The 25396-nt window shown below is 39.7% G+C and overlaps 2 protein-coding genes across 2 annotated transcripts; both read left to right on the top strand.

Moving 5' to 3' along the window:
• Positions 1 to 671: 671 nt before the first annotated feature.
• Positions 672 to 8611, top strand: LOC117337514 (dual specificity protein phosphatase 22-like). The gene is made up of 5 exons (XM_033898523.1): positions 672 to 835; positions 1576 to 1692; positions 2538 to 2662; positions 4965 to 5136; positions 5633 to 8611. Exons 1-5 carry the CDS (start codon positions 815 to 817, stop codon positions 5894 to 5896), a joined length of 699 nt encoding a protein of 232 aa, XP_033754414.1. The 5' UTR covers positions 672 to 814; the 3' UTR covers positions 5897 to 8611.
• A 9595-nt stretch (positions 8612 to 18206) lies between these two features.
• LOC117338484 (pheromone-regulated protein PRM7-like) lies at positions 18207 to 25276 on the top strand. Its single transcript, XM_033899840.1, has 3 exons — positions 18207 to 18238; positions 22013 to 22533; positions 24846 to 25276. Exons 1-3 carry the CDS (start codon positions 18207 to 18209, stop codon positions 25274 to 25276), a joined length of 984 nt encoding a protein of 327 aa, XP_033755731.1.
• The last annotated feature ends 120 nt before the right edge of the window (positions 25277 to 25396 follow it).

The following is a 25396-nucleotide window of genomic DNA, read 5'->3' as shown; positions in this document are numbered from 1 at the left end:
CTTTATATCTCAAGAATAAAGGTTGCATTTTTTAAAAATAAAACAAATCTATTGTATTTGCAAATGAATGCATTTTCTTTCGGACATTTATTTGAACAAACAAAAACAATTCATATTAGATGGGCATAAGCCGCAGCAGTTTTACCGAATGTAGAAAGGTTCTGAATGTGACTCTTACGAAATCCGGTCAAGATCCAACCGTCCTAGGCACCCATCTTCACTGTCACCCGACTACATTCAGTAAGAGTGTAGTCGCTTTACTGTGGTTTTACGTCACGGGACAATTAAGAATCGAACTGAGCTCATTTCCGTGAGGCTCCTGACTTGATGTGCATAATTTTGGTTAAGATCCAGTTGCCCTAAGCACTCTTAGCATGAAGAACATTCGCCTTAATAAACCGTAATGTACAATGCAGTTCCTAAAGTGCTCTTTTTGTTCTCTTAATGTATTTCGATAATAACGTCAGCGTTCGAAGTAAAACTTGGATAACGTTGTTGCTGGTATTGCTTATTCATAAACATATATAGTATAGCTGCTGAGATTTAACACCTTGTTTACTAGGATATGATCTCTGGCCCAATCCGGGAATGGGGTATTTTTTTGCCGCGGCCAGATAAATCTTTACATTAGTCCTCTCCCAGTCTGTGAGTTGATTACTTCCGGTGTTTCTGACAGGCGATAACTTAGCCATCATTCAGTTTCTCTATTTGTATGGCCATGTGAAGTACTGTTTGGTTCGAGATAATAGCATTTCATGGTCGGACAGTAAAGACAAGTTTATCAAGTCGATCGGTACGGTATTGTCATATCAAAATGGGCAATGGAATGAATAAGGTAAGCATATGCTAAAAAATTTAGGCCAAAACCGAAAACGCAATGCGTCAGTAAAAGTGATCAGCTGATCTCAAAGAATCGTGATGTCTGACCGCGATCTGTCATTTAGAGCAGTTCGTATTAGCAATTTCCTTTTGCTTGGAATTTGTAAAATTGTCTCTGATTACTTTATTGCTTGCTACCTGTATTTCATAATATATCAAATTATAGAACTTTATCATCTTGTGGGGGACAACTCTGCATTTATTAATGCATAAATAGATAAATAAAATCACTGCAAAGCCATCAATATATTCTGACCTAAAATGTATGTATGCCACGATAAAGTCGAGCCTTTTCTATTTCCAGGTTTTATGACAACTTCTGTTATTTAAGATTTAATAGCAGTCTTATATGAAAACAAATATTGAAAATAACTTTAAAGTATATAATGTTCTTAAATTTACATAATTAATCTAACCTAGAAAAAAGATGTGTAAGTACATAGACCTTTGATGTACTATCTGGATACACAAATATTAATCCAATTTTGTAGATTAATAGGGAAAAAAACGTTTATTAACATAAATGACTTGTCATTGAGGCTTTCTGTCAGTTTTTAAAAACAGTTATTTATAAATTAGTAATCACAATCACAAAAAATAAATCCAGCTAGCAAACAACTAGAGCAACTATAGCACTTCAATAAAGAAACAAATATTGTTTTGTTAAAAAGCAAGTCATGCTCTTTATATTTACAGATTATTCCTGGCCTTTATGTCGGGAATTTCAGGGATTCTAAGGATCCAGAGCAGCTGGAAAAGTACAAAATAACACACATCCTGTCTATACATGATAATGCCAAGAAAATCCTTGAGGTTTGTATATAGCCTGATCTATTATATTGGTGTCTTTTTGTAGCTCATGGCAGTATATTTACATTTACACTGCAGCCCCACTATATAACTTTACCAAGCTCACTTGGAAGTTATGAGTCCATAACTTCCAAATCTTTATTATGACGTCATTAATATAGTGACGTCATAATTGTCACATCAGCGATAACGAAAGATGGCTGTTGAAAAGGCTTTTCTGTCTTTGACGATAATAATTTGTTCATTCATCGTCGGAGCAAAATTCCTGGATATAGTCTTTAAAAATCGTTGTGAAATGTAAATATAAGCATTGAACTGCTTTTAGTTTGAAGTTATGGGCTGATGAATGCCAACTGGACACAGGCAAATTCAACATGAAGCACTAGCGTGCTTCATTAAATTTGCCTTTGTCCAGTTGGCATTCATCAGCCCATAACTTCCAACTGAAAGCAGTTCAATGCTTAAATATATCTTTGTCTGCTAAAACTGATCATATTCACAGACTCAAAATTCTGATTGGCTGCCGGTTTATAGAAATCAGATAGAATTTTGGAGCCTGTGATTATGGTAAGTTTTGGAGGTCTATGTCTAGTAGGAATAAGTCAGGCATGTGGTAAATTCAAACCACACCTCTACTGAAACCAGGATATGTTGATACAGTAAAAGTGATGGATGGTATTATATTTATACTTAAGGCACTTCTGAGTTCCAAAAAACAGTAACAGCTAAAACAGAAATATTCTAGAAATCCAAAATACAATGTAGGAATGAGTATTAGCATGTTTGTGTAAAGATTGAGGACAAAATCATATATTGTGTATTAACTTTTGAAATGATATGTTACACAGGACAAAGAGTACCTGTGTATTGTAGCCAGTGATACTCCGGACCAGACTCTCACCAAGTTCTTCCCTCAGTGTATAGACTTTATCCATGAGGCTCGGCTCAAAGGTGGCAATGTTATTGTTCATTGGTGAGTACTGGAGTCGAAACCTCGTAATCCATTGAAATTACATTAGTCCTCTCCTCTCGTAAATAGGTTAATAGAAATAGTTATTTCACAGCTACTAATCCACTGGTTTGATCACCACCTGCCTATGATAAGCTGTTGGAACTCATTAGAAGTAGAGTGTTTATACATGTACAGCATCCAGCAAAAGCATATAATAATTACTCCATACACAAATGTAAGAACTAAGGCAGTCTATACACTTCCTGTTGCTGAAGAAAATGAATGTTTAAGCCCAAAACATTTGAGCAAATTCCATGCATGTAAGGCACTTTGCTGTAATTTTCTTGGTATTGTGTATATACTTGTTGATAACAATTGTTACAACACTATATAGTCTGCTGGTTAGTAATAAATACAATCTTGAAGTCCATTTTGTAGGTACCAGATATACATCATTAAAGACCCACTGTACTAATTATATGTGAGGTTCCATTTTTCTTGTGTTATAATCTTGTATTATTTGTTTCCTAATAGTCAGGTGAGTTTATTGATTTATTGTGTCTGGTCGGTTTGGTCAGGTTCTCTGTAGTCTCTATAGTCTCTATAATGATAATGATATGGAGTATAGGTTCTAATTGACAGTGGAGAGATAAGGGTCCAGTTAATTAGTTGGATGAGTCTTATCAGTAGTAGGATTATTTAGACTGGTGTAATAGTCTTAAGGTCCATAGAGTGAATAGGTAGTTATTTCTATAGGTTATACATGTAGTTAAGGATAGTCATAATAAAGTAGAAGCTAGAGTACACTGTAGTTACTTAGTGCCTAGTGTTTATATATAGATATGAGGTCATTGGTGTAGATTTAGTAGGTCTTGTTATAAATATAGTTATGAGGTCATTGGTGTAGACTGAGTAGGTCTTGTTATAAATATAGATATGAGGTCATTGGTGTGGACAGAGTAGGTCCAGATATATTTAGTATGAGGTCATCTAGGGAGGGGGATGGATGATGTCATCCTAAGAATAGAGAGATAGCAGGAGTAATTATAAGGGGTTGAAACAAAAACAGAGGGGAGTTGAGAGTAGGGAGTTCTTAGAGTAAAGAGATAGAGAGAGGTAGTGTTATAGCGGAGAGTAGATTTGGACTTGGGGAAAACTGGAGAAGTTTGGATTTACTTTCCAGGATTCAGTGTAGTTTATAGTTGAATTGTAGCTTAGTTTAGTGATTTAGTTTTATGTAGTTATTTAGTGACAACTTGAGATTACTTTACTTTACTTTTGGATTACTTTACTTTACTTTTGGGATTACTTTACTTTACTTTTGGATTACTTTACTCGTGAGATTTATTTATCTTTATATTGGGATTTATCGGAAAAGCCTGGAAGACACATTGGAAGTTATTAAATTGATTGGCAAGTAATTTTAATAAACCTTGTTGTTCTGAAATAAACGTATACTTAAATAAAACTGAAGGAATTTTATATACCTGAGTATGTTGTGTTTAATTTCCTCAATTCTTATGAGGTGGTGTCAGAAGAAATAAAGGGCTTATAGAAACCTAACATATACATCAACAATTATACATTTGTGTATCAGATAATTATATATATCATATATATATATCTAATAGCAAGACAGACAAGGTTATTATAGTCCCCTATCGGTGGAACTAGGGGGACTAAATAAAGGTTCCTCTCTGTCTGTCTTAACTAACACTGAAGTTCGTCATGATCAGTGCTCTAGCTAGCAGCTTCATTCCTTGAAGGATTTTGATCAAACTTCATATGATTAAAAAAGGCCATAATATCTCGGACAAGTCTGAGTTTGGTCGAGGTCACCTTTACTAGTTTTAGAAAATCCTAGTTTCTTAACAAAATCATTACAGTGTAAAAGGTTTTGAGCCGGTTGGGAACATGCATTGCTTTAACAATACTCACTATGTTTGTTGTATCTTGTTTGTTTAACACAAGTGTACTACATGTTCGACTCGGATATCATATACAGTGCATTCCGCTCAATTGGGTTGCCTATTTGTGGGGGCTTTTTACCCGTTTAACCGACTTATGCAATAAGCCGAAATGCCCATTGCCATCTTGGATTTGGTCCATAATAGTTGTCTTATGACTTGGGTCGATTTTGCATGAAAATATTTGCGTTTATTACTCTTAATAAACTGTGTTTTTGTGTGTGCTTTTACTGATTTCAAGCTGTCAGATTACTATTCCATATTGTATTAAAACATACAACCATATACCAGTATGTTTTGACACTGTTTGTTATACTGCATTGTATGTTGGCTGATTATATTTCTCTTGTGGTCAGTATTGCTGGAGTGTCCAGAAGTGTGACAGTGACTGCTGCTTACATCATGACGGTCACCAGTTTTGGCTGGAGAGATGCTCTGAATGCCATACGTGGAGCACGAAGCTGTGCCAATCCCAATTTTGGTTTCCAGCGACAGCTACAACAGTTTGAAACTGACTTGGTGGAAAAGGTTAGTCCAGATACTAAAGCTAGTAATAGTAAGAGTGGTATGTAACAGATACAAGTTATAGCTTGATTTTCATAAAGACTCCACCTGTCCCAAATGTTTTCACTCCATGGAAGATGGGGAGAATTATTTAACAAAATACTCAACTTTGAATTTGTTTTTCTGTCTGTACATTAGTGTACCTAATCATTATCTAGTTTAGTCTTTAAATACATACAATCCAGATATCATGCCCCTCTTGTTTTTGTGCCCCCTCAGAATATTCACTTATTGCCAAGTCCACTTTTGGCTGTTACTGGTATGTTATATATATTCCTGTATGTACATATCTTTCCTTGATATCATGCTAAATCATACGTTACCATGCAGGAAGATGGATATTGTGACTTTATAACAAGCTTTTTACTGATATCAGTAATTAGAAAACTACCTTTTTTATTTTCAGAATAATAGAATACAAATGAAGTAATGTTTATTAATGTTATCCGTATACCTACAGGAACGAAAGAGGGTAAAGGAGAAATATGATCCCAGTCCGTATGATGATGAGATGGAATGTCGCGCCCTGCTCACCGCCTTCAAGAAGTTTGTACTGTATGGTGATACTAAGGACAAGGACGACGGCCTTTACCCTTTACCTCCCAACGCATACAAGTCACGGGACAAATCACCTCCTAAAGATTCACACAAAGATGATAAAAGCAAAACAACTAACTACACAAAATATGCTGAAAAGGCTGCAGTACAAAAGAAATTATCGTGACGCCACTGTCAGGATTTCTCTGATGATGTTTTACTGTGGGATACAGATAAAACCAGTTAAAGAAGTCCTATCACAATGTATCTTTGGAGAAAGATACAGAGAAATAATCAGATATGTTGATTTGATGTTTAGTAGTGTACTCAGTCTAGCTGTAATGTTTAGAGGTATAGAAAACTTGTTGTGTTTGTAAAAACCCCCATGTGTCAAAATATGTATATCATATATATAAACTAGCATATTTAACCCACTAAATACACATACAACATTACATTAAATGTTTAGAAATTGATTTATGAAACATTTCAAATACTCTTGATTATGATTTGAAGAATTCCATCATTTATAATACATGTATTATATTTTCTCTGAAATATTTATATTGAATTTGCCAATTGTTTTACCCTTCCCTAATTATTGGCAGTTTAATTACATACATACACACATATGTAGATATATATGTAAAATTGAAGAAAACATTGTCCATACCAGGTTTTTGACAGCGAAATTTCAAAATGCAATAAATCGTTTGATGAATTTCTTTGTATATGAATTTAGATAACCTGTCTAAAATATCTAAAATCTATTTTGCTTTATTATGAGTACAAGTGTGTACAGATAGTTTTGCAAAATTCACCATATATATATCACAGTTCAAAAGTTTGGTATTAAAGTCCGTCTAATTTGGAAAAGTGCTCACCCAGTTTGATACACAGTCAGTCTCAATGAGAAAAGTATCTTATTAACTTACATTATGTAGTTAATTCGGTGTTGAAGGAGTAAAACACCCCATCCGATAGAATTTGAGTAACTCATATCTAAATGTAATACCACATATATTCTAAAGGTCACAGAAATTAGAGGGATGCATGATGTACGTCCATTCATCTTTCTATCCGTCCAATTATTGTCAGTCTGATCAGCTATAGATATTTTGTTGACAATATTTACATATTATCACTGAATAATTTGTCTCAACTTCAGGTCAAAGTCACATTAATAAGTGGAATGTCAACAGAATTTAATCAAAATTATATCTGGCCAGTAACTTCTAATTGACTGCCGTTGTTTGGAGCAAACTTTATACACACACATATTACAGTAGGTACCACACACATTCTGTATTTAATGTTTTCAGGTTTGTAAGGTAAAGCTAAGGTCAAGGGTATGAAGAGAGGTCAATTTGAATGCTTTCCATGGCAATGTACCGTGTGAATGACTGAAGGTATGAAGAGAGGTCAAATTTGAATGCTTTCCATGGCGATGTACCATGCGAATGACCGAACTTGTTCTGGGGAATCTTAATGTTGGATGTGGTATTGTTGTCATATACCAACCCAAGGTTTATATGCTGAAGTAACAGCAAGGGTAGTAGTGTCCCAGCTCCAACCCCTGTTCAGGGTGGAGTAATGCTTCATTAGTAAAACTTAATGAATTTATCATGATAAACTTAATGAATTTATCATGATAGGACTGTGTAAGTGTATGTCGGGATGTCTTCATAATTTTGTGGAAATTACAGCGGACTACAATCACAGCATTGACTCTGACTTTGTATGAATTATACCACACATATATTGCCAATAAAGTCTTCATGTTGATGATACTCAGGAAATTTTGATAAACAGATGGTGTCTAATATATTGTTATGTCAGTTTTACATGGCAAGTTTTTGATAAGGGGGTGGGAGGGAATAAAGATTTGTTTAAATTACAGTTTTTGTAATGTCAATTCAGGTTACTTAGGTCTTTGCTTTGTATGTGCTATACATTCTTATATTCACTCTCAGAAATATTGCTATTGTTTACAAACTGTTATTGTATTAATCTTATACATTGAACATATATTGTGTTCACTCTTGTATCTGCTATCTTTACTTGTGTCTTCAGATAACATCTTGGGTTACTTCCCTTGTATTTTTGGACTGCAGTAATGTTCATATTTGTTTATTAAATAAATAGTGATTTTAGTTTGCTTTCTTGGCAAAAGCCTTCAAGGCTTGTAAAAAATTAACAGGTCCATCATCATTTATGCTTGAAGAAAAAATGGCTTGACTGCAAAGCCAAGCCCTTGGAGACATAAATTGATACAAGTGTTACCAAGTATACTTGTGGTAACATGCTTTTCCCCTTACCTGTCAATACCATGGCTTGTACCTATGCTGAAAACTTCCAAACTTGCTACTTGTCTGAACCTCTGATTTCTATACATGTATATACTTCTGTAGGTTATTGAGAAAGCATCGAATCTTGAAATTTATACTCAGTATGTATCAGTGAGAAAAAACAGTAATATTGTTAATATCATATAATTTTTTGACTCTGTGGGTTAAGTGTGTAGCCTTTAAGATTGGCTCACAGTACAGATTTAGATTTTCAGATTAAAAACAATATGGTTTTTTTGTATACACATGTATTTGTATAAAATTTTAAAATATGTTATTGATAAATTGAAATCTTATTGAGCTTGATCCATGCAAGGAATATCCAAGAAGTATGTTATAGAAACCTCCTATCTGTCTGTTTTGTACTTCCAATTAGGAAAACTTGCTGAGTAATTTTGAATTTACATTAAAATATTTGTACCTGGAAGTAGTTGTGTTACAGGTATAACTGTTATTCTACCATGTTTGCTATGTAACGCCAGTTTTGATTGGTTTAAAACCATGTATTATTTTCCAATAACCCACGCTCGTGCCAATAATACACGGTCGTGAGTCAAGGCTGTTACAATTTTATATATCTAAATTTCTCCCGTTTTATGAAAGGTTACTATAGCCGAGTGGGCTAATGGGTTAGTCTTTCGATAAATTTTTATCAAGACGCGAGTTCGAATCCTACTGAGGCCCCCTTTTTTATCTTTTTTTTTTATCCTTTTTTTTTTTAAATTTTCAAAATCAATGCCATATGATAGATGCTCTTGATCGTAGTACTGTATTGCCTGTACATTTCATCAACAAATAATGCAATACTCAAGAAATAAATTACAAGGTTTTCTCGGGGTTTCTTTGCTGTTTTTCTATTAGAAAGAGGTCGATCTCAGAACTAAACAGTACATGGTAGAATAGAAATAATCAACTTTGACTCGTGTATTGTTGCAGGATATACAACTCGGACTCGGATATTTTGCAATTTTAATTAATAACTCAGGCCTGCGTCCTTCGTTATTAATTTAATTGCAAAATATCCTCGTCCTCGTTGTATATTCTGCAACAATACACGAATCATCGTTAATTATTTCTTAATTAGGATAAATTTACATTATGAGATGCTGTTTATCACCAGCCATCATGAGAACATGTCCAGGGAACTTGTACAAGGTCATTCACATATGATGACCTTCCTCTGTTAAAATCAAAATGTCTCTTGATTGTGTTCATGATATCATTTTTTAATTTGAAGGTATTGTTTTTGCCGTCCATACAAATTGCATTAGTTCATTAATGTGTTTGGTGCCTTCTGTTACTTTAACAAACATTATGTTGAATATTTACATAAAATGCTGAATTGTTACATGATGATGTGTAGTCTGATTAGGGTTGGTTGTTGTCCATCCACGTCCACAATGCTCCTTATTCTGTTGAACCTTGGGATACTTCCTACACATGATCAGTATCTAAAGTAGCTGTGTGCTTATATATTTTTCATTTGATAATTTTCTTGAGAGTTATATCCCTTCAGTTAATTCTTTATGTAGGAAAGGGCGGGTAGTAACTTAGTATTTAGTACATCACATGACAAAATAACCACTTCTCATTGGCTGCACACATGAAAACTATTAACTATGAGTGCCAGCTCCTCTGAAATAGCGCGAGATTGAACATGAATCTAGAAGTGATGTCCCTTAATTTATTATTGTTGTTTTGGACAATGACAAACAAAATGGCTGACGCTGACGGGCCGTGAGTTTTTGGTTGAATATTGAAAATTTAAGTGGATACACACTAGCTGAGTTCATTTTCTATCATGGTTGTGTCAAGGTCATATTTCTATCACTCCAAGGTTATATACTGGTTGGGTCAAGGTCATATTAATCACTCCAAGGTTATATCTTGGTTGGATCAAGGTCATATTACAGTCACCTTAAGTTATATCCTGGTTGTATCAAGGTCATATTAAGGTCATCCTATGGTTATATCCTGATTGATCATTGACTTTCTGCAATTCTTTCAAACCCTCAAGTATTGTTGTATCCAATCAATATATCCTTTTTGCTTAATTAAGACCTGTCTTAAATTTTAACCGTTTTTTTTTCTTTTCTTTCACTGAAATCTAGAAGTTTGTATTAGTTACGGATGTAGAGTATTATAACTGTTTCTTGTTTACACCTAGCATCATGATGTCTTTCTTAAAACATGATGCAATCTTTACGAGGAACAGGTGTCATTTTTGACACATTTACATTATCACTTCAACGTCTTGATTAAATGCCATTAAGTTAATGAATCACAAAATTTATATTATAAATTTGTATTAAGGATACAATGTTGCACCTATTAGAATGTTATGATTGTTTTGTGCCAAATGTTACATTACTGTTGTGTTATAATGGCTGACAATCTATGCAATAATATATACTACTCAGTATACCAAATGTATAACATGCATGTCCGCACCTCACCTGCCTTGCTGGATATATACAATGTACACGGCCGGTATCAATATCATTCTCTATAGACAATGTACTCGGCCGGTATCAATCTCATACTCTATATAGACAATGTTCTCTGCCGGTATCAATATCATTCTCTATATAGACAATGTTCTCTGCCGGTATCAATATCATTCTCTATATAGACAATGTACTCGGCCGGTATCAATATCATTCTCTATATAGATAATGTACTCGGCCGGTATTAAACTCAAACTCTATATAGACAATGTACTCTGCCGGTATCAATATGATTCTCTATATAGACAATATACTCGGCCGATATCAATATGATTCTCTATATAGACAATGTATTCGGCTGGTATCAATATCATTCTCTATATAGACAATGTACTCGGCCGGTATCAAAATCATTTTCTATATAGACAATGGTATTGTATTGGGTTATTTTTAAACTGTTTTTCCTGTATATACTGTATTACTGTGTAGAGAAGACAACTATGTAAGTGTTCTTATTGTGCCTGTCTTTCTGTAACTTATAGTAGAAATGATTATTTATTTTGTACATAATTCTGGTAATTTATTTATGTACATTGTCTCTCCTAGACTCACAGCTAAGCTCACTTTAGATTGGTTATCTTCATTGACAAGAACTTTAAGGAAAATTTTAACTGGGCTTGTGTCGTGACATAATGTATGATTTTTATTAAGACATTATCTCATGAAGATAAGAGAACTAGTACTCAGCCTATCAAGGGAACTCGATAGATATTCTCGTACATTTAACAGAGGACAAAAACAAACTTGTGAAGAAAACTACTTTAGGTTCTTAAATAGACTGACTACCAGCCTCTAAGTTTTGTAAAGAATTACACATCTGAATTCTAATAAAATGTACTAGCTTATATCTCTCCTTAGTTTAAATTGGACAGACCTCTTAAAAATATACAAGTCTTATTTTAATTTGCAATACTCTAGAGACAGGTGCTAGTCGAGTTCTAAAACTGAAAGTAAATGCTTGAATTGAACTAGAATTTAACTCTGGTGAAATTGGTGGTACTAGAATTAGTTAAAATGAAGTCAGTCTGTCTGTTACCTCCCAACAAATGTTGGTGACACCTGGTGACACCTTATATGATATTGATACATCAACATCTCATTAATGTCTAAGTGATGGTAATGGTTTCACTCCTTTATAGGATATATTTGATATTTTTTAATGACTTTTTTCTGTAAAAAAGATTTGTCCTGGCTAAAAAAGCATTGAGTGGATTGATGGGGATAGGGACAAATGGTCAGGGTTTTCAGGTAAACAAATAATCAACAAATGTTTTCATCAATTGATACTAGATATTAAAGCAGTTTTGATAGATATTTTATCAGAATGTTAATGGTGAAACAGTCAGGGGTTAGGGTCCAGTTTTGATATTTATATTCGACAAGTGACTGGCTGAGATGTTGTTGTAGCCTACGTAGCTAAATATTCTGGTTTCTTTTTATATTACATGTATGTCATTATACATTACTCAATAAAGTATGTATTCTACAAGTGACTAGGCCTTACCTTATTTACCAGACTCTCAAATCTACATGTATTTATATGTCGGGTAACATCTATAAAGTTACTGGATGGACGGGAATGAAAGGCATTAGTATAATATTTATTTCATTCAATATACATCCTTTACGTTCAATACAGCGAACACACTTAGGGATGAATTGGATTCGGAAACAAGTGTTAAACACTTATGTAAAATCAGGTCTTGACCCCAGCTATGGAGTATGATATGATGGACAGCTATGGAGTATGACATTATGGACTGGCAGGTCTTGACCCCAGCTATGGAGTATGATATGATGGACTGGCAGGTCATGGCCCCAGCTATGGAGTATGATATGATGGACTGGCAGGTCTTGGCCCCAGCTATGGAGTATGATATGATGGACTGGCAGGTCTTGTCCCCAGCTATGGAGTATGATATGATGGACTGGGAGGTCTTGTCCCCAGCTATGGAGTACGATATGATGGACTGGCAGGTCTTGGCCCCAGCTATATGGAGTATGATATGAAGGATTGGCAGGTCTTGGCCCCAGCTATGGAGTACAATATGATGGACTGGCAGGCCATGGCCTCAGCTATATGGAGTATGATATGAAGGATTGGCAGTCATTGTGATCAAACAGTGGAGAAGGACCGGACAGACCGATAGCCCTTGGGACAAGTGTTCATTCTTTGTATTATTAAAATGAAGACAATCATAAGTGGTTTGTGGTTTTATTATGTCGTTATCTTAATCCTCTATCACATCCTGTGTTATCTCTCATTCAAGTGAATTTAATACTTCTCCATTGACAAGCATTTGAAAATGTCTGATATAAGGAAACACTTGCACAAAAATATCATAATTCTATTTATTTTGAGTTGTGTTTCAAGAACGATTAGATAGCCTTTTTAGTGATCTCGTCCTCTATTCAGAGAATAAATAGGATAAAAATCGTGAGTTATGTGAGGCTAATGCTTTACATTGTAATAGACGTCTGTCCCAAGGATCATGAAAAGGTCTGAAATCGGAACCAAATGGTTCGACGGGCCCGCATAGCACAGAATTAGTAAAACAAATGTAAAGAAATTGTTGAGGTGGTGGACCATTAGGATACACAGCGTCAATATAATTTTGTATGGCTGTCCTCCAAAGTCCTGTTGAATGACAATTGTCAATATAAATACATTGTGAGTCATCATTACCGGTTAGGCTATAGAGCAGGTGCTCGTTTTTTGCCATTGTTAATTGGTTTTAAAGATAAATACTTCACAAAGCCATAGTATGAAAATTTGTACAGTACATAACTGAAGTTTTGCCAATTATGATTGAGAATAAAATATAGAATTGGTCCAGCCAATTTGATAAAATCATTCCTTTAATAAATATTGCTTATTTAACCGTTGAGGTTAAGAGTTTAAAAGATCCAAGGTGTAAGACTATTGCAGTCCCTGGTTAATTTTAAAAACTATTGTTTTACTCACAGATACCTTGATGTCAATAGGTAATTCATTTAAATTACTCGTTTTATCGGAAAGTTCGTTAATATGTGACAAAGATGATCATGACATAGATGAAAATATCAATAATATACGCTTTGGCTACGTACGTTCACACGTTGATATGTATTAAGCATTCTTTTAGCTCGCGATTCCGATCTACTCCTACAACAATTACATGTATCGACATAATTCAAAAATTATATACCGTCAGTGATTGACATGCACCTTCCCCAACTCCCTCCCCACAGTTTCTCAAAAGTGTTGTCTTTTCAGATATAATATTCGGATTCAGGAAATAAAACCCAGTCCGTCAACGACCTATTAACATTGTGGACTCCATACTAGAATGTTTAATTCTGGGTACCTGATTTGGCGTTGTTTGGCGCGGTCCAGGTAGGTGGAACGACGAGTATAAAGAGCCCAGTTTAAAAATATCCAGCTTGTAAATCTGATCTGAGTTAAAATCTTGTGTATACATATCCGCTGACTTATGTAATAAATACCTTTATATACACGTGTTTAATTTTACTTGGAATTCAGTGCCTTACAGAAAACCTCGTGCAATTCTGAGAAGGGCCTATTTTTACTTTCATTTTCACATTTGAAAAACACAAACGCCGTTCTAATTTGTTATTATTAAGTGACGACAAGACCAGTTAATATAAAATCACGGGCCTGTTTTAGATTTGGACTTACAATGAGTAACATACACGGCGTGACATTGTCAGTTGTGTTCGTCGTTATACATGTATAGTTTGTAGTTTCGTTATCGTATTTCTTGGTTGTTTTGTTTCATTATTGCTCCCACATGGCACAAGTCAGCCACCATGTATTCTGGAGATGACTTCCTGAGATTCGATATTATATATATATATATATATCATTTATGTTTACACATATATATATATACAGTATATAATCATTGTGATATCATACATGTATATAGAACCGCGTGACATCGCAGTGAAAAACGTAGTTTTTGTTATAATAAATGTTAACGTTATGTCAAAAACAGAAACCTCTGTAACTATATATATAACATAACGTCAAATAACGGTCGCCGATATCCCAATCTAGTGATATCAATTACGTAAAAATCACGTACTTTGATGTCAGTGAACATTCGTCTCATCCACTTGGAGATCCACGAGATCTCTCTGTGATGGTACTGTCTTCCGCTGGAATTCCCATTATAATCATACAAGTCAAACTCTGTGACCTACCACAAACCATTAATCATTTCTTTTATCCTTATTGTGTCCTCAATAGTCTCCCACGCATACACATAGGTCGTTAAACAATACAAATTTAGCATCGTCCATCGTCAGAATACATGGGAATAACACGAAACTGTGCGGCCACTTGTCAATTACACCATAATTTTACCAATTAAACAAAGTTACTATTTGAATCGTCAAAATAGCGGAGCCCAAACAGTCCAGTTGAGGGGGCGGGGGCGATGGGCTCAACTCATCAGTATTTCATCTGTCCAACATCAATAGAAATGTCGTAGACATGCTTTATCGATCTGATACTTCGGCAATGGCCAATGGAGACTGTATATACATGTTATATGATATATATCTTTTTTTCTCGAAATTTCAGAATACATGCGATGTATCACGATTTGGGGGAACATTGGAGAAAGCACTGAACACGTCTATTCATTTGAAAGTCAGTGGGGGTATGTTAATGAGGGAGTGGGGTGGGTGGGTGGGTGACCAGGGGGTACGTTAATGAGGGGGTGGGGTGGGTGACCAGGGGGTACGTTAATGCTAATGATGGGGGTACGTTAATGAGGGGGTGGGGTGGATGCGTGACCAGGGGGTACGTTAATGAGGGGGTGGGGTGGGTGACCAGGGGGTACGTTAATGAGGGGGTGGGGTGGGCGACCAGGGGGTACGTTAATGCTAATGATGGGGGTATGTTAATGAGGGGTTGGAGTGGGTGACCAGGGGGTACGTTAATGAGGGGGTGGGGTGGGTGACCAGGGGGTACGTTAATGAGGGGTTGGAGTGGGTGACCAGGGGGTACGTTAATGAGGGGGTGGGGTGGGTGACCAGGGGGTACGTTAATGCTAATGATGGGGGTACGTTAATGAGGGGGTGGGGTGGATGCGTGACCAGGGGGTACGTTAATGAGGGGTTGGAGTGGGTGACCAGGGGGTACGTTAATGAGGGGGTGGGGTGGGTGACCAGGGGGTACGTTAATGCTAATGATGGGGGTATGTTAATGAGGGGTTGGAGTGGGTGCGTGACCAGGGGGTACGTTAATGAGGGTGTGGATTGGGTGACAAGGGGTCACGTTAATGAGGGGGTGGAGTGGGTGACCAGGGGGTGGAGTGGATGACCAGGGGGTGGAGTGGATGACCAGGGGGTACGTTAATGAGGGGGTGGGGTGGATGCGTGACCAGGGGGTACGTTAATGCTAATTATGGGGGTATGTCAATGAGGGGTGGGGTGGGTGATCAGGGGGTACGTTAATGAGGGGTTGGAGTGGGTGCGTGACCAGGGGGTACGTTAATGAGGGGTTGGAGTGGGTGACCAGGGGTCACGTTAATGAGGGGGTGGAGTGGGTGCGTGCTGCTTTCTCGAGTTGATTTCCTTTGCGCAAGTCGGCGTGTACTACAAATCATTAGAAATCTTATTGTACATTGCACAAAAGATTTAGACTGGGAATGAAGGGTGCTAACTTCCCGTTAGTTGTCATAGTGTAGACATTATTTGAGGCTTATAAAACTTGATATAAATAGTATAAGTTCTTAGTGTTATCAAAACTGATATAAAGACTTACGGAAAATACACATGACGTCATAATGTTGATTCATAATTCAAAGTGGTCAGAGATTGAAGGAGATTTAAATTGAAACCAATTGAATATTATGAACAGCAAACAAAAATCATTCATACAAGGAAAACAATCATGATGATTAACAACAAACTATTGTATAAGCATTATATATCTATTATTACGTTTTAAGTACCTTCAAACTTCTCATGTGCTCTTTGAAAATGATAGTTCATCATTTTCAATTCATCTTTTGATTAGAAGTTTTTGAGTTTTTTCAGACACATTTGTAATTTGGTAAGTATTGCGAATATCGGTATGTTCTTAACATAAAGATGAACTTACATGCAGGAGTCATGCAAATCTATCAACGATAAATACGTGTATTACTGATATAATCACTATATAGTATTCGTATCAGTAAGAGAGAGGAGGACATGTAACTTATGTTTGTATTACAACAATAGAGAAACAAATTATACAACTTTTATAAATCACTCTTATCTTGCTGGCCTGGATGAAAGTGTGCGAGGGGTCTCAGTGTGTGAGGAAACCCACGTGATCTGGCATTTGAACTCCCACCTTTTCACGTCCGATCAGGAATCGAACCCCGGCTATCGACTATGTCATTACTGTTACAACACATGGATGTTCTTGCATTTTAACAGTGTATCGATTAATTTCAATATTAAATGTATATTAGACGACAAAATAAGTATTGCTGTTACTATAGAATTTTGATAGTGATGTACAGAAGAAAATACTCAGCTTTAAAGTGAAAATTTGGAAGAATGGTTTGTCTTTACCTTACATATCGACACATACGTACCGACCTAGAGCTATTAACCACTCGCTTCCATAAATCTATATATGATCTTCTTCAAGCAGAAAAAAAATCTTCATTTTACACAATCAATAAAATTGCCTCGATAAATGTCACCATTGTATCAAATTTCAATTGAAACCCAAACTCATGTAGGCTACATGTAAATTTAAAATGAAATAACCGTTTGATCATTTAAATAACTTGTAAAATATTCCGATTTTATTCTATCATATGATGTGAAAATCTTCCTAGTGCTGGTAGGCCATTTGCTTTATGGCAACTATCATTTAAAACAATTCACATTTACAATTGATATGTAATTTTCACAAATCCCCAATTTGTTTGAATTGGACGATTCGACAGCGAATAGTTATGCTCGGGGTGTTGATTCTAAAATAGAATGAATTGCATTTCGTAAAGTAAAATCTACTTTCGTTTTCGGCGATGAAAACATTAAGCCGTTATAATAAAACACATTTTAACGAATTATTAAAACAATTTCATAACAATCATGTTAATCAGAATTAAAGTTTGCTCCTGAAAACTTGTTTATGTCTTTTGTGTGAAGAAAGGGCCTTATTCGAGTAAAGTATGGAAAACCCGTGTTGCTTTTTCAGTGGTAGTGGGGGAATTCCGAGAAGTACGAAAGGTAGTCGAGGTCATAAATATCTGGCGTCATCTGCATGTACGTACAGAACAAGAGTTACTCTACTGACACACACTGTACAGGAACAGTTGATGAGGTAAGTTTTCGTATATTACAGGTACTGTACTTTACTTATGTGACTAATCTATCTGAAGTTCAGAACATTGCATGTACTGGCAGTCTATAACTAGCATGTAGATCTATTTAAAGAAACATGTCGTCACCCAATGGACGCTATCAGTATGAGCGTCATCTAGCAATTTTACGATGTGAATATATTACTGCAATGTGCTAGATTTCCACATCCAGTTAGCATTTGAAATATTACGGAATAATATCTGTTACACCATCACTCACAATCGTGGCACTATTTTTGAATGTATATATGCATTATGTAACCATGCCGATCCCAGCTGAGTGTACCATTGAAAAGTAAGATATATTGCCTCCAATGCCCATGCCAATCTGAAGTTTCTAACTTCGGTACCAAGTATCAACTCAACCCCACCTCCAGTAACAACCTCATCTCCAGTAATGACCTCACCTCCAGTAATGACCTCACCTCCAGTAACGACCCCACCTCCAGTAACAACCTCACCTCCAGTAACGACCTCACCTCCAGTAATGACCTCACCTCCAGTAATGACCACACCTCCAGTAACGACCTCACCTCCAGTAACGACCCCACCTCCAGTAACAACCTCACCTCCAGTAATGACCTCACCTCCAGTAATGACCTCACCTCCAGTAACGACCTCACCTCCAGTAATGACCACACCTCCAGTAATGACCAAACCTCCAGTAACGACCTGCACCTCCAGTAAAGACCTCACCTCCAGTAATAACCTCACCTCCAGTAACGACCTCACCTCCAGTAATGACCACACCTCCAGTAATGACCACACCTCCAGTAATGACCTCACCTCCAGTAACGACCACACCTCCAGTAATGACCACACCTCCAGTAACGACCTCATCTCCAGTAACAACCTCATCTCCAGTAACGACCTCACCTCCAGTAATGACCTCACCTCCAGTAATGACCACACCTCCAGTAACGACCTCACCTCCAGTAACGACCCCACCTCCAGTAACAACCTCACCTCCAGTAATGACCTCACCTCCAGTAACAACCTCACCTCCAGTAATGACCCCACCTCCAGTAACAACCTCATCTCCAGTAATGACCACATCTCCAGTAACAACCTCATCTCCAGTAACAACCTCACCTCCAGTAATGACCTCACCTCCAGTAATGACCCCACCTCCAGTAACAACCTCACCTCCAGTAATGACCACACCTCCAGTAACAACCTCATCTCCAGTAATGACCCCACCTCCAGTAACTACCTCATCTCCAGTAATGACCTCACCTCCAGTAACGACCTCACCTCCAGTAACGACCCCACCTCCAGTAACAACCTCACCTCCAGTAATGACCTCACCTCCAGTAACAACCTCACCTCCAGTAATGACCCCACCTCCAGTAACAACCTCATCTCCAGTAATGACCACATCTCCAGTAACAACCTCATCTCCAGTAACAACCTCACCTCCAGTAATGACCTCACCTCCAGTAATGACCCCACCTCCAGTAACAACCTCACCTCCAGTAATGACCACACCTCCAGTAACAACCTCATCTCCAGTAATGACCCCACCTCCAGTAACTACCTCATCTCCAGTAATGACCACACCTCCAGTAACAACCTCGTCTCCAGTAATGACCACACCTCCAGTAATGACCTCACCTCCAGTAATGACCCCACCTCCAGTAATGACCCCACCTCCAGTAATGACCTCACCTCCAGTAATGACCTCACCTCCAGTAACAACCTCGTCTCCAGTAATGACCTCACCTCCAGTAATGACCTCACCTCCAGTAACGACCTCGTCTCCAGTAATGACCACACCTCCAGTAACGACCTCACCTCCAGTAATGACCTCACCTCCAGTAATGACCTCACCTCCAGTCATGACCTCACCTCCAGTAATGACCCCACCTCCAGTAATAACCCCCACCTCCAGTAACGACCTCGTCTCCAGTAATGACCACACCTCCAGTAACAACCTCATCTCCAGTAACGACCTCATCTCCAGTAATGACCTCACCTCCAGTAATGACCTCACCTCCAGTAATGACCTCACCTCCAGTAACAACCTCATCTCCAGTAACGACCCCACCTCCAGTAACGACCCCACCTCCAGTAATGACCCCACCTCCAGTAACAACCTCATCTCCAGTAATGACCTCATCTCCAGTAACGACCTCACCTCCAGTAATGACCACATCTCCAGTAATGACCACATCTCCAGTAATGACCTCACCTCCAGTAATGACCTCACCTCCAGTAACGACCTCATCTCCAGTAATGACCTCATCTCCAGTAATGACCCCACCTCCAGTAATGACCCCACCTCCAGTAACGACCTCACCTCCAGTAATGACCTCACCTCCAGTAATGACCTCACCTCCAGTAACAACCTCACCTCCAGTAATGACCTCACCTCCAGTAACAACCTCATCTCCAGTAATGACCACATCTCCAGTAACAATCTCACCTCCAGTAACGACCACACCTCCAGTAATAACCTCACCTCCAGTAACAACCTCATCTCCAGTAATGACCACACCTCCAGTAATGACCCAACCTCCAGTAACGACCTCACCTCCAGTAATGACCTCACCTCCAGTAATGACCTCACCTCCAGTAATGACCCCACCTCCAGTAACAACCTCATCTCCAGTAATGACCACACCTCCAGTAATGACCCAACCTCCAGTAACGACCTCACCTCCAGTAATGACCTCACCTCCAGTAATGACCAAACCTCCAGTAACAACCTCATCTCCAGTAATGACCACACCTCCAGTAACGACCTCACCTCCAGTAATGACCACACCTCAAGTAACGACCTCACCTCCAGTAATGACCTCACCTCCAGTAATGACCTCACCTCCAGTAATGACCCCACCTCCAGTAATAACCCCCACCTCCAGTAACGACCTCGTCTCCAGTAATGACCACACCTCCAGTAACAACCTCATCTCCAGTAACGACCTCATCTCCAGTAATGACCTCACCTCCAGTAATGACCTCACCTCCAGTAATGACCTCACCTCCAGTAACAACCTCATCTCCAGTAACGACCCCACCTCCAGTAACGACCCCACCTCCAGTAATGACCCCACCTCCAGTAACAACCTCATCTCCAGTAATGACCTCATCTCCAGTAACGACCTCACCTCCAGTAATGACCACATCTCCAGTAATGACCACATCTCCAGTAATGACCTCACCTCCAGTAATGACCTCACCTCCAGTAACGACCTCATCTCCAGTAATGACCTCATCTCCAGTAATGACCCCACCTCCAGTAATGACCCCACCTCCAGTAATGACCACACCTCCAGTAATGACCTCATCTCCAGTAACGACCTCACCTCCAGTAATGACCACATCTCCAGTAATGACCACATCTCCAGTAATGACCTCACCTCCAGTAATGACCTCACCTCCAGTAACGACCTCATCTCCAGTAATGACCTCACCTCCAGTAACAACCTCATCTCCAGTAATGACCACATCTCCAGTAATGACCTCACCTCCAGTAACGACCTCATCTCCAGTAATGACCTCATCTCCAGTAATGACCCCACCTCCAGTAATGACCCCACCTCCAGTAACGACCTCACCTCCAGTAATGACCTCACCTCCAGTAATGACCTCACCTCCAGTAACAACCTCACCTCCAGTAATGACCTCACCTTCAGTAACAACCTCATCTCCAGTAATGACCACATCTCCAGTAACAATCTCACCTCCAGTAACGACCACACCTCCAGTAATGACCACACCTCCAGTAACAACCTCATCTCCAGTAATGACCACACCTCCAGTAACGACCTCACCTCCAGTAATGACCACACCTCAAGTAACGACCTCACCTCCAGTAATGACCCCACCTCCAGTAACAACCTCATCTCCAGTAATGACCACACCTCCAGTAATGACCACACCTCCAGTAATGACCACACCTCCAGTAATAACCTCACCTCCAGTAACGACCACACCTCCAGTAATGACCACACCTCCAGTAATGACCCCACCTCCAGTAATGACCCCACCTCCATAACGACCTCACCTCCAGTAATGACCTCACCTCCAGTAATGACCTCACCTCCAGTAACAACCTCACCTCCAGTAATGACCTCACCTCCAGTAACAACCTCATCTCCAGTAATGACCACATCTCCAGTAATGACCTCACCTCCAGTAACGACCTCATCTCCAGTAATGACCTCATCTCCAGTAATGACCCCACCTCCAGTAATGACCCCACCTCCAGTAGCGACCACATCTCCAGTAATGACCTCACCTCCAGTAACGACCTCATCTCCAGTAATGACCTCATCTCCAGTAATGACCCCACCTCCAGTAATGACCCCACCTCCAGTAACGACCTCACCTCCAGTAATGACCTCACCTCTAGTAATGACCTCACCTCCAGTAACAACCTCACCTCCAGTAATGACCTCACCTTCAGTAACAACCTCATCTCCAGTAATGACCACATCTCCAGTAACAATCTCACCTCCAGTAACGACCACACCTCCAGTAATAACCTCACCTCCAGTAATGACCTCACCTCCAGTAACAACCTCATCTCCAGTAATGACCACACCTCCAGTAATGACCCAACCTCCAGTAACGACCTCACCTCCAGTAATGACCTCACCTCCAGTAATGACCTCACCTCCAGTAATAACCTCACCTCCAGTAACGACCTCATCTCCAGTAATGACCACACCTCCAGTAACAACCTCATCTCCAGTAATGACCACACCTCCAGTAACGACCTCACCTCCAGTAATGACCACACCTCAAGTAACGACCTCACCTCCAGTAATGACCCCACCTCCAGTAACAACCTCATCTCCAGTAATGACCACACCTCCAGTAATGACCACACCTCCAGTAATGACCACACCTCCAGTAATGACCTCACCTCCAGTAACGACCACACCTCCAGTAATGACCACACCTCCAGTAACAACCTCACCTCCAGTAACGACCACACCTCCAGTAATGACCACACCTCCAGTACTGACCACACCTCCAGTAATGACCACACCTCCAGTAACAACCTCATCTCCAGTAATGACCACACCTCCAGTAACGACCTCACCTCCAGTAATGACCTCACCTCCAGTAATGACCACGCCTCCAGTAATGACCTCACCTCCAGTAACGACCTCACCTCCAGTAACAACCTCGTCTCCAGTAATGACCACACCTCCAGTAACAACCTCGTCTCCAGTAATGACCACACCTCCAGTAATGACCCCACCTCCAGTAATGACCACACCTCCAGTAATGACCACACCTCCAGTAATGACCCCACCTCCAGTAATGACCTCACCTCCAGTAATGACCTCACCTCCAGTAATGACCTCACCTCCAGTAACAACCTCACCTCCAGTAACGACCTCACCTCCAGTAACGACCTCACCTCCAGTAATGACCTCACCTCCAGTAATGACCTCACCTCCAGTAATGACCCCACCTCCATCCAGTAATGACCCCACCTCCAGTAATGACCTCACCTCCAGTAATGACCTCACCTCCAGTAATAACCTCACCTCCAGTATCAACCTCGTCTCCAGTAATGACCACACCTCCAGTAACAACCTCACCTCCAGTAATGACCTCACCTCCAGTAATAACCTCACCTCCAGTAATAACCTCACCTCCAGTAATGACCACACCTCCAGTAATGACCTCACCTCCAGTAACGACCTCACCTCCAGTAACAACCTCGTCTCCAGTAATGACCACACCTCCAGTAACAACCTCGTCTCCAGTAATGACCACACCTCCAGTAATGACCCCACCTCCAGTAATGACCTCACCTCCAGTAATGACCCCACCTCCAGTAATGACCCCACCTCCAGTAATGACCTCACCTCCAGTAATGACCACACCTCCAGTAACGACCTCACCTCCAGTAATGACCTCACCTCCAGTAATGACCACACCTCCAGTAACAACCTCGTCTCCAGTAATGACCTCACCTCCAGTAATGACCTCACCTCCAGTAACGACCTCGTCTCCAGTAATGACCACACCTCCAGTAACGACCTCATCTCCAGTAACGACCACACCTCCAGTAACGACCTCACCTCCAGTAATGACCTCACCTCCAGTAATGACCCCACCTCCAGTAATGACCCCACCTCCAGTAACGACCTCGTCTCCAGTAATGACCACACCTCCAGTAATGACCCCACCTCCAGTAATGACCTCACCTCCAGTAATGACCTCACCTCCAGTAATGACCTCACCTCCAGTAATGACCCCACCTCCAGTAACGACCTCGTCTCCAGTAATGACCACACCTCCAGTAATGACCCCACCTCCAGTAACGACCTCGTCTCCAGTAATGACCACACCTCCAGTAACGACCTCATCTCCAGTAACGACCTCACCTCCAGTAATGACCTCACCTCCAGTAATGACCTCACCTCCAGTAACGACCTCATCTCCAGTAATGACCACACCTCCAGTAATGACCCCCACCTCCAGTAATGACCCCACCTCCAGTAACAACCTCATCTCCAGTAATGATCTCATCTCCAGTAACGACCTCACCTCCAGTAATGACCACACCTACAGTAATGACCCCACCTCCAGTAATGACCTCACCTCCAGTAACGACCTCACCTCCAGTAACGACCTCACCTCCAATTAATGACTTCACCTCCAGTAACGACCTCACCTCCAGTAATGACCCCACCTCCAGTAATGACCCCACCTCCAGTAATGACCTCACCTCCACTAACGACCCCACCTTCACCTCCAGTATCAATATTCACCTCCAGTATATACCGACCTCCAGTATCTACCGACCTCCAGTATCTAACGACCTCCAGTATCCACCATCACCTCCACCATCACCTCCAGTATCTACCTTCACCTCCAATATCTACCGACCTCCAGTATCCACCATCACTGCCAGTATCCACCATCACCTCCAGTATCCAACTTCACCTCAAGTATATACCGACCTCCAGTATCCACCATCACCTCCAGTATCTACCGACCTCCAGTATATACCGACCTCCAGTATCCACCATCACCTCCAGTGTCCACCATCACCTCCAGTATATACCGACCTCCAGTATCCACCATCACCTCCAGTATCCACCATCACCTCCAGTATCCACCATCACCTTCAGTATCCACCATCACCTCCAGTATCCACCATCACCTTCAGTATCCACCATCACCTCCAGTGTCCAACATCACCTCCAGTATCCACCATCACCTCCAGTATCCAACATCACCTCCAGTGTCCACCATCACCTCCAGTATTCACCATCACCTCCCGTATCCAACATCACCTCCAGTATCCACCATCTTTTCCTTTACCAGTATCCACACACACATGGCACCAGTATATAGTTGATACAATTTGGCTGACAAATAATCATTGATGACATCCTACCTAATGCCATATTGTATTCATATTAACTGTATACCAGTATCTGGCAACAGTTGAATGCCTAAATCTTTTACTTCACACACC

This window comes from Pecten maximus, chromosome 11 (assembly GCF_902652985.1).
Source record: "Pecten maximus chromosome 11, xPecMax1.1, whole genome shotgun sequence".
NCBI classification, from domain to species: domain Eukaryota; kingdom Metazoa; phylum Mollusca; class Bivalvia; order Pectinida; family Pectinidae; genus Pecten; species Pecten maximus.
The sequence above is the reverse complement of the archived record's forward strand: the minus strand, read 5'-3'. Positions and strand labels throughout refer to the sequence as shown.

Excerpts from the sequence above, each read along its gene's own strand:
- LOC117337514 (XM_033898523.1), top strand. The coding sequence starts at position 815 with ATGGGCAATGGAATGAATAAG. Across the intron at positions 1,693-2,537 it reads ATGCCAAGAAAATCCTTGAG|GACAAAGAGTACCTGTGTAT; the intron begins GTTTGTATATAG and ends TATGTTACACAG. Across the intron at positions 2,663-4,964 it reads GGCAATGTTATTGTTCATTG|TATTGCTGGAGTGTCCAGAA; the intron begins GTGAGTACTGGA and ends TCTTGTGGTCAG.
- LOC117338484 (XM_033899840.1), top strand. The coding sequence starts at position 18,207 with ATGCCGATCCCAGCTGAGTGTACCATTGAAAA. Across the intron at positions 18,239-22,012 it reads GCTGAGTGTACCATTGAAAA|TAATGACCTCACCTCCAGTA; the intron begins GTAAGATATATT and ends CCTCACCTCCAG. Across the intron at positions 22,534-24,845 it reads CAGTAACGACCTCACCTCCA|TATCCAACTTCACCTCAAGT; the intron begins GTAATGACCTCA and ends CATCACCTCCAG.